This window comes from Saccostrea cucullata, unplaced genomic scaffold (assembly GCF_032062105.1).
Source record: "Saccostrea cucullata isolate Sc308-1 unplaced genomic scaffold, CSIRO_AGI_Scuc_v1 ctg2303, whole genome shotgun sequence".
NCBI lineage: Eukaryota > Metazoa > Mollusca > Bivalvia > Ostreida > Ostreidae > Saccostrea > Saccostrea cuccullata.
In genome coordinates, this window is record NW_026919281.1 from 69,228 (window position 1) to 79,281 (window position 10,054).

The window sequence follows — 10,054 nt, forward strand, 5'->3', positions numbered from 1 at the left end:
CGTAAAATTACATCCAGGTTTGCCAATATCTGACAATAATAAACTATTATAAATAAAACCCAAAGTTGGGCTATCTGTTAATTTGGTGAGAACATGGCAGAGCACTTCTATTGCAGAGTTATATTTTCCCTGGCAATACCACAGTGTCGCTAAGTATAGTCCTCCAGATGCCAGAAAATTCCGTTCTAAGATGAAGGCTGTGATGAAGGCAGAATGATTTTAGCCACTGGATACCTTTCACATCGCCTTTTGTGGGACCTTTTGGAACAACATGCATCAAGGTAACACGTTTCTCTAACAGACGTGACTTTAAATTATTCCAAAATTTTGTTGAAAAATTCCTCAAAATCTTATTTGAAGAAATTGGGTGTATAGGAAAGCAATAACAAACATCGTATTCCTTTTGTATGTATGATGTAATACATGGTCCGTGACTTGTGATATCGGTGCATTTATTGAAGCTGTATTTATGACACATTTCCAAAAACCTAATCCTGGAAAAACAATCATCATCAGACACTTTGTCACACTTTTTTGGATAATGCGCAAGTTTACAGAAGCTTGGTTTGCAACCAATGTCACTTGCAATGAATGTAATATATCTAGAGTATGTCAGCCCTTCTAATTCCAAGACAACAGTTCCTTTTGTGGAGGACCACATTATATCAAGATCACTCCATTGAAATTTAAATCCTTCAGCGGAACTTCCAGAAATAAATTCATCACTTATCTGACTAACATTCTTCACCTCTACATAGACTCTGCTTATTTCTCTTCGCAATTTAACATCTTCCTCTGTGCCTATAGCAAAATCTAAGTATCTCCAAAGTTCCCTGGTTCAGAATTCCATCATTTGTTTAGTAGGTGTCGTTCCTTTTACATGAAATATAGCAAAACATGTTCAGACATTTGATCGTACACTCTTTTCTTTGCAAAACATTTTTAAAATGATTTTTTTATTATGTTTAATTTTACTTAAGTATGGAACACCATATTAACATATATTCAAATATTTGTACCTATCTTCAATTCAATTTTACCTATCTTCAATTCAATTGTACCTATCTTCAAATAAATTGTACCTATCTTCAAATGAATTAGAGAAAGGTACAATTCAATTATACATATCTTTAATACAAATGCAATGAATTGAAGATACATGTAGGTATACAGATTTAAAGATAGGTACAATTGAATTTAATCTATCTTTAATTAATAAGATATTTGTCTGATAATTACTCCCTTGATCATACGTCATTTCCGGTACGCCAGAGCTGGTGCAAAAGTTTATCGGAATCTTCATCTGGCTGCCATACAAGATATACATACATGATATACATGTGTATTTTAATAAGTACTGGTATATGATGCTTTTTGTACATTTTGAATTTAACTGTATTTCTTCTTTATCCTCGTTATCGCCACTCTGTAGGCTCTGTTCGTTTTCCTTCATGTTCAATATTATCTCCAAGGCAGCGTTCATTTTTTTTATAACACAAAACGAATTGCACCTTGGTATAATTAAATTGTACCTATCTATTTTTAGATATGTACTAGTTGAACCTATCTTCAAATCAATTGTACCCATCATAAAATTAATTATACCTATTTTCAAATGAATTATAGATAGGTATAATTCAATTGAACCAATTTTCAATTGAATTAAAGATAGATGTAACTCTCTTAAAGATAGGTTTAATTCATATGTACCTAGGTATAATTATTTAGAGATAGGTATAATTATTTACGCCTATCTTCAAATCAATTGAACCTATCATGAATTCAACTGTACATATCTTTAATTCAATTGTACCTATCTTCAATACGTATGAAGATAGGTGCAAATATTTGAGTATATGTTAATGTACTTGCGTCGTTATCTGACATCATACAAGCAAAATGCATCAGAACACAGGAGTCTGAGGTTTTTATCGTAACTTTCGATTTTGTGGTTTAGAATCGAGGATGAGCTGTCAAGGTGTAAAAAGTGCCATGCACGGCCCATGTTGTCAAGCAGTCAGATTTTTTTAACTTGAATAAATAGCACAAACAAATTAGTCACAAAAGTCTTGGTCAAACCAAGACCTATTTGTTCATCCCCCAACCAAAAAAAATTACGTTAAAGTAATCCTGGTGTTTTTTTTAAGTCGAGGGTGGAGTATTGGTGTGGGGGGGGGTACGATTTAAACTTCAGACTCCTGTGATCAGAATTATTTTCATATGTGACTGGTTTATATATTCACATATGTCAACATGCAAGATAATTGTGTAGACATGCAAATTATTTATGTCAACATGCAAGATTATTATGCCAATATGCAAGAAAATAACCAATTTATCAAAATGAGAGATATTTGAGTTGGTTTTATCTCCTTAATTATCTTGCATGCTGACCTTAATATATTTACGGGTATGTCTTCAAATGCTAGGCAAGCTCACTGCAGCTTTTTTTCTTGGTTGTATAAATCAAATAATACATTTCATAGAGATCTTTAAATGACGGTATAATTGTAAACAATTTAACGCAAGATGGGGATTAGACCCACAAGCGTTGATTGTAAGTTACGTAAATTATGATAATGTCTGATCCCCGAAAAAAGAGGAGAAAAAAGTACCTATAACACACGTCAAACAAAACATCACAAGAAAAGGTAAGCATAAAGCTGGCACAAAGTAGGCCGTACATATGACGCCTAAATCATCATTTCAGATTTTATTCAGATGACGTCAAGATGATAAAACGATAAATGTCTGTTGTGGTTCTCAAATCTTTAAACATGATAGAAAAAAGGCAGTGCGGCAGAAGAGCCACGAGAAAAACTAAATAGTAACACGAGTAGTATTCGGATATAAACGGTAGACTAAACCATTTCATATGGACAAAAACCGAAAAAACACATAACAGTTTACAAATATATATTCATATAAGCCGTGTAACGGCACAGTACATATAAAACAAGATCAGTAAGCATTACAAGCAAAGGTTAACAAACAGATGACACTTTAGAACAAAAAGGCGGGTATCAGACTGTAACTAAGTTAGGGACCAGGCAAAATTTATCACAATGATGGGACCAGTACAAAACAAAATCTCATTTTAAAAAAGTATGTGTCACATGGCCTTTTATTTGAAAAAAAACATCCGTCCCATGCCTTAAGACTAAAAAAAATGTTACTGTCCCATGGTAACATCTTAGTGTTGGTGAAATAATTGTTACAAAACTAAGAGTCTTTCAGATTACAGATATATCGATATTTTTTTTGTTCGTTTATTTCTATACTTTGTAATTAGTATTCATTAATTGAACAGTCAGGCGATCACTGCCCTGCGGGTCCTGACATGCATTGCTACTTGATTCTTTGTGCTCATAGGGGGACTATGCCCTTTCCTTGATGTTAACTTTGCAATAGACAACAACTGTATGGTTTTCTTTAAATTTATTTAAGACTTGGAAAAGCATGTACAATTTTTTGTAGTTCATAACTGTGATGGACAAAGAGGGAGAGTTGGCGTTAAATGGCCGCATTGCATAAATGTACAATAAGAATTAGGGTCCAGGAAGGACAGCTGGCATACCGACTAAAGAGTACCGGGCAAAACCAGTGGCCCTGTGTTGGTCACAGGTGCCTGGGATCCCAAATTTATGTACTAGACATTTGGGCCCGGGAGAGTTGCGAGCACATCTGTATACCCTGCTTCCGGTGATTGCTACTGGTCATCAGTACTTTAACACCCAAGTACTCCAGTACTAAGCCTCCCCTCCTGTTACAAGAGGTGGAGGGGGCCCCAGGCCTGCAGACTTGGCTACGACCCCAATCGAAAAACTTGTCACTTGACTTTTTACTTTACTTTCATTAAACATTGCCATAGTTGGATACTTTGTAGACAACCTGTCTACCCAACAATGTGCCCACCAACTTAAATGCTGGCTGGGCAGGGAAACAACGAGCCAGATATGTTCAACAACCCTCCCACTTATCCCCCCGGACCCGCCCCCCTTTAATACAATGCGACAAAGATTTTATTAAAGGGTTGTATGTAATTTGGCTGTTAAATTACACTATGAGATAGACATGTTAATTACTGTCACTTTTAAGCTAGTTTAATCACAGTCTTAAGTCACTTTTTGAACTGGCTTGTGCTTGACATCAGATTGGCTGCCATTCCTCAACCTCAATTCCTGGGAGCTGGATTCCGTTGGTCGTATTTGTTGCTGGATATCTGAAAAATGCAAAAAATCTGACAGCAGATTACTGCAATTTGGTGTTATTTTCATTAGCCAATGGTTGCATTGTCTAATGATGGATAATTCTGTTCATTGTTGGTGGGTTTATGGGATTGTGTAATGGAACATGCTTATTTAATACTGTGAAAGAACCAATCTTTGAGAGGTTTAATTTCTGCTGTTTTCCGGGCTTTGAGAGACCCATCAACCCATGTCCACCACCAGTTTTTTCCCAAACCACGAGAACCCAAACACACTCCAGGATGTGATTTCACAAAAGTATTAAATTAAATCTATCAGAAGGGGCTGGGTGGGTGGGTAATAATTTGTTATGTTGATCTAGTTTGCCTCGCTTTGTAGCTGAATGGCGGAAGAGGAAGTGATACTAACTTATTAACTCGTACCAAGACGGCTTTTGAATTTTAGCCAATTCGTTCAATTAACAGTTCTAACATATCATAATGTGCTTCCGTCAATTAAATGAGATTAATTTGGTATAAGGGCAAATTAATCTGCCTTAATTGAACAGTCAGGCGATCACTGCCCTGCGGGTCCTGACATGCATTGCTACTTGATTCTTTGTGCTCATAGGGGGACTATGCCCTTTCCTTGATGTTAACTTTGCAATAGACAACAACTGTATGGTTTTCTTTAAATTTATTTAAGACTTGGAAAAGCATGTACAATTTTTTGTAGTTCATAACTGTGATGGACAAAGAGGGAGAGTTGGCGTTAAATGGCCGCATTGCATAAATGTACAATAAGAATTAGGGTCCAGGAAGGACAGCTGGCATACCGACTAAAGAGTACCGGGCAAAACCAGTGGCCCTGTGTTGGTCACAGGTGCCTGGGATCCCAAATTTATGTACTAGACATTTGGGCCCGGGAGAGTTGCGAGCACATCTGTATACCCTGCTTCCGGTGATTGCTACTGGTCATCAGTACTTTAACACCCAAGTACTCCAGTACTAAGCCTCCCCTCCTGTTACAAGAGGTGGAGGGGGCCCCAGGCCTGCAGACTTGGCTACGACCCCAATCGAAAAACTTGTCACTTGACTTTTTACTTTACTTTCATTAAACATTGCCATAGTTGGATACTTTGTAGACAACCTGTCTACCCAACAATGTGCCCACCAACTTAAATGCTGGCTGGGCAGGGAAACAACGAGCCAGATATGTTCAACAACCCTCCCACTTATCCCCCCGGACCCGCCACAGACATCGATATGATGTTCCTCCATTACTTTACATTAGGGGATACTTTCCCCTTCCCCTGAACCACAATCCACTTATTAACTTATTCAGACAGGTAGGTTCTGTCCAATTTCCCCAAGTCTGTATTGGTGACGAATATGTTTTCGTGAGAAATAACCCCCCCCCCTCCCGGTTCTGTGACACGATTTTGATATATTCATTTTGAATTCTTTGCGTTTCTTGTCTATCTTATATATACATATATATATATACTACCACTGTTCAATTGGGCTATTCCTGCATTTGATTGAGGGGTGCGATCTGCCACATGAATTGCACGAGTGGATAAACCTGCAATTTGGGTAAAATTTACATGTCTTGCCTGAATTAAAATCATAACAGTAACGATTTGTTGTTGAATTAACATTTTTCTTAGCTTCTGTAATGTTGAACTGTTCATCATGGGAGTAGAAATTTTGTGGGGGGGACGTGGGCTCTTCTTGGACCTGTGTGGTTTAGTTGTTGGTAACATGGATCAACCAGAGTTCCGAGTTTATAATGCCCCAAGATGATTGTGGGTCAGAAACTTTGCGCAGCCTAAATTGTTCGTCATAGGTGGACCAACCATTCCCAGATCTATCAGCGGCCATTCTTATATCCCTCATATATTTCAAGAATTCTTGGGCTCGTGTTCTGTATTTTTCTAACATAATACTTGTGAAGATGAGGAAGGCCGATGTCCATTTGTCAATTGACAAAAAGTTGCGGGGTTTATGCTTAACAAGGCACATTGTGCCATTACGTATTTGTATTTGGCCTTGTGTGTCTAAGTGGTCTGAAATTTCCCGCGCCGATTTTAATAATGTTGATAGATCAATAAATTTTCCCTCCCAAATCTTTTGTTTAATTTTTTTAGGGGGACGTGGGCGCTGATAGGGTCTATACAGCTGGGGGTCTGAGCCGGTTGATAGTCTGAAATGCTAAATGGGGGCCCCTCTAATTCGTCATTGTTTGTATTGTACGATAAAGCATTTACTGTGGGGAGAATCAAGGTATTCGACTCACCCGACGTGTTGCTCAACGTATCCGACTCGATCCGATTTGCATCATGGGTGGAATCCGCCACCGTTGCTGTGGCTGTGTGCGTTGGTGTGGTGTTCTGGGGCAGGCTTCCCCTTGGACGGGCTGTAGTGTTTGAGGGGTCCTCCTCGTGGAAAGAACGATTGGCATGGTTAGGTCGTCTCCCTCGCCCTCTGCCTGGCGACACAAAGTTTCGATTACGCTCCTTCCTGGACCGTGTAGTGATCTTCGCTCGCACTGGAGGCATTGCTGGTCGGTTGGGTTGTGAAGATTGATACGATTACTTCTGATATTTTTTAAAATAATTTGTTATGTTGATCTAGTTTGCCTCGCTTTGTAGCTGAATGGCGGAAGAGGAAGTGATACTAACTTATTAACTCGTACCAAGACGGCTTTTGAATTTTAGCCAATTCGTTCAATTAACAGTTCTAACATATCATAATGTGCTTCCGTCAATTAAATGAGATTAATTTGGTATAAGGGCAAATTAATCTGCCTTAATTTGAAGAATTATTTTGCTATTTGAATCTTTCATTTGACTTTTGAAGATACGACCTTTTTCTGGAAAAAAAGAATATATATATTTTTAAATATAATGAATTTCTCTCTTGGGTTAAGCTGTTTAAAATAAATTCTATGTTTAACGTCATCCGCACGCGTATGTTAAGGAGAAATCCGTCTTTTCAAAATGCGATCAATATCTGAAAATTAGGTTTTATACTATTAACTTCTTAAAACACCTATATTGTCTTATTTATTTATGTGCCAACTTATGTTTCTAAGTGCCAATCTTATGTTACATGTGCTATTTCATGTGCCAAACAAAAACAAACAGACTTTAAAAAAAAAAAAACAACAAAAAAAAAAACAATTGAAACAATTCAGAATTTCGTATATCCGTTCCGGTTTGGTTCTACATTTAGCGACATAATTCTGCTTCCCGTACTGACAGAAAAATGGGCTTCAATATTGTCATTATTGAGTAAATGTTGTTGGTGTCTTATTGAAAGAAGACTAATTAATTAAACAGAATGAGATCATAAATGTAAGTAGAAAATAGATGATGTTATGAAAGAAGTTAATGCTAAACTCCAGTTTGTTGATTTTTTTTTTGTCAGTCTTCGAATCACAGACTCTCAGATCAGTTCGTGATTATTTTGCCTGAAATTTTCATCGAATTTTGGAGAATATCCAAACTTTACAAAGTGTGTCAAAAACCAAGATTTTATAATATACATTGAGATGCATCATTTAAATTTTAAAATTAACTTCATCTTAAAATATTTCTTTAAAAATTTAAAGGAACAGTAAGATAAATTTCTTCATAAATGTAGTATTCATATACAATTAGCTACAATTTTTGGGAAGGATAATACTAGTCATTTCCATTTGAGCAGAGAGAAGCTTACAGAAGATGGGGCCTTTCGAATGAAGGAGAGTAAGGAAAGTGATTGGGCTATTCCAAGAAGTGAAGAATCAAATTGTCATGTGTTTGGAATTCAAGGTAAGATAATCTAACAGCTACATGTACATGTATGGTCCAAATATTAGTAAAGCACTTTCAAAACTAAATGCTTGTAATCCAGTACTATAAGTAAAAATACAGCATAATTAAATTTCAAGATATTTCAATATAAGAATGTACTGTATTAAATATTGTCATCATAAATTTTAATTGTAGATATTGTACAACTATTCCCACAAGAAGAAGCATTTCCCTACAGCCTAGTGCAGGGTACCATGTGGCAATATAAATCCAAAGGACAAACAAGGCCAAGTTAAAAGCCACTTTCCTGCAAATTTAGTCTATATTGTTTGCTTACAAAAGGACTCAACCCATTTACATACTAAGGGAAAAACTCTGCTTAGAAATTAGACTTAGCTGTCATATCCAATACTCTTATTATTCAATTATAGTGTTTGTAATGTACTGAATAGGTTAATTTGAATAAATTCACAATTGTTTAAAAATTTTATTTTTTTCCTCCCTCCCTCGTAGGTTTTGAACTTTGGATGTGACGTTAAACATAGAATTAACTTTGAACAGCCTTCAGTAGTGTAACTCATTGAAAAAATGTTTGTGTCCCATGGTTATACTTAATGCTAAAAATGTTTTTGTCCCATGGTTTTCTGCAATGAAAAAACTAATTGTCCCAAGCCTGTTTGTACCGGTCCCATAATTGTGATAAATTTTGCCTGTTCCCTTATGTAAAATATGATTATGCCTGATTCAACAAAGAAGAGTACGGTACGTATAAAGAAGACAGATGGATATTTAAAAGAACAGTAAGATCGAAGAGGTTGTGTGGGTAATCAAATTAGATAAGCCTCGTGTAATTGGTGTCAACGTGCGGGAATCAAAATAAAAGTCACTCGCTAAGCTGACGAATTAACCTAGCTAATATCATCCGTGGTTAGACGTAATTAATTCATATTTTGACGTTTTTGATATACCGACGTTTTTCATACTAATTGTTAGTCAATTATTTACACACTGTACTGACGACGGATTCTTCCGTTATTTCCCGATCATGACAGGAAGCGCACGGTGAGTCTGACCGGTCGGAAGGGGATGCTCACTCCTCCAATACACCTGATCCCGCCTCAGATCTTTTACAGGGCTCTGTTTGTTCTGCTCCTATTTTGTATTGTTTATGGACTTTGATATTGTATACTGTTCGTTATCTCCATATCCTTCATTTGCAAAGGCGTGGATATTAGACCTTTACTATGAAGAAATTTGACAAGCAGTTCTAAAATTCTTATGGAATCCTCTAATACCCGCACTAAATTCATAAAAACAGTAGTAGCATTTTAAAATATAACTCGCCAATTGACATCAATAAACCGCATGTTGACATCAATAAACTACATGTTGATATAAATAAAGTACATATTGACAGCTGTATTTCTACAACTGATTTGGTGAACAAAATCCAAAATGAAACCATATTAAGCTTATCTTTTTAAAAAGATTTGTGAGCTAGCGCTGTAGCAAAATAAAATACAAGAGGAGATATCTGAACCATTTCTTTAATTTTCAGAATCGAATAACTATTAATAGGAAGGCACATTGGCACACTGGGGGGTTTAGGTTTGGGGGATGGAGAGTGTCACAGTTCAGAATGGTGAATCAAAAAGTAGGCTACAAGTCGACAATGGATCAACTTCTAACTGCTCTTTGAGCATTCTGTATTTTACTGTAATTTCAATTTTGAAGTGAAACACGGCATCTTCCAGCTAGCAAGCTTAGAAAACATATCCAAGGTTGCCTCGGTTTTCTGAGCTTGCTGGAAAGATCCAACAAGGTAGAAAAGAAAAACAAGGTATTCATTACAATTTAAGAAACAACAGACTTGGTTTGTATTACTCGAGTTACTGTTTCTTTTTGTTCATTTATGTGTAGGTTAGACCAAAAAAAACGAAACTTAAGATCATATGTATTTTCAGATGATAAATACTAAATTGAAATGTCTTTCCCACATACACTGAAAAGACTTTTTCCCCAAGCTTGGTGGAATTATTTCGAAAGGTGGTATAACTGGTGCATAAAA

General features: G+C 36.4%; 1 protein-coding gene and 1 long non-coding RNA gene across 2 annotated transcripts in view; one reads left to right on the plus strand and one right to left on the minus strand.

Moving 5' to 3' along the window:
* LOC134228902 (deleted in malignant brain tumors 1 protein-like) overlaps positions 1-6,747 on the minus strand; it is a 69,189-nt gene extending 62,442 nt beyond the window's left edge. The window contains exons 1-2 of the mRNA XM_062710604.1: positions 6,486-6,747; positions 4,125-4,222 (exon numbers count right to left, since the gene is read on the minus strand). Coding sequence (XP_062566588.1) covers positions 4,125-4,222; positions 6,486-6,747 — 360 coding nt within the window. The remainder of the gene's footprint in view (positions 1-4,124; positions 4,223-6,485) is intronic.
* A 684-nt stretch (positions 6,748-7,431) lies between these two features.
* Positions 7,432-8,685, plus strand: LOC134228882 (uncharacterized). The gene is made up of 3 exons (XR_009984097.1): positions 7,432-7,545; positions 7,898-8,004; positions 8,182-8,685. It is a non-coding gene; the product is annotated as an uncharacterized LOC134228882 (long non-coding RNA).
* Positions 8,686-10,054: the final 1,369 nt, after the last annotated feature.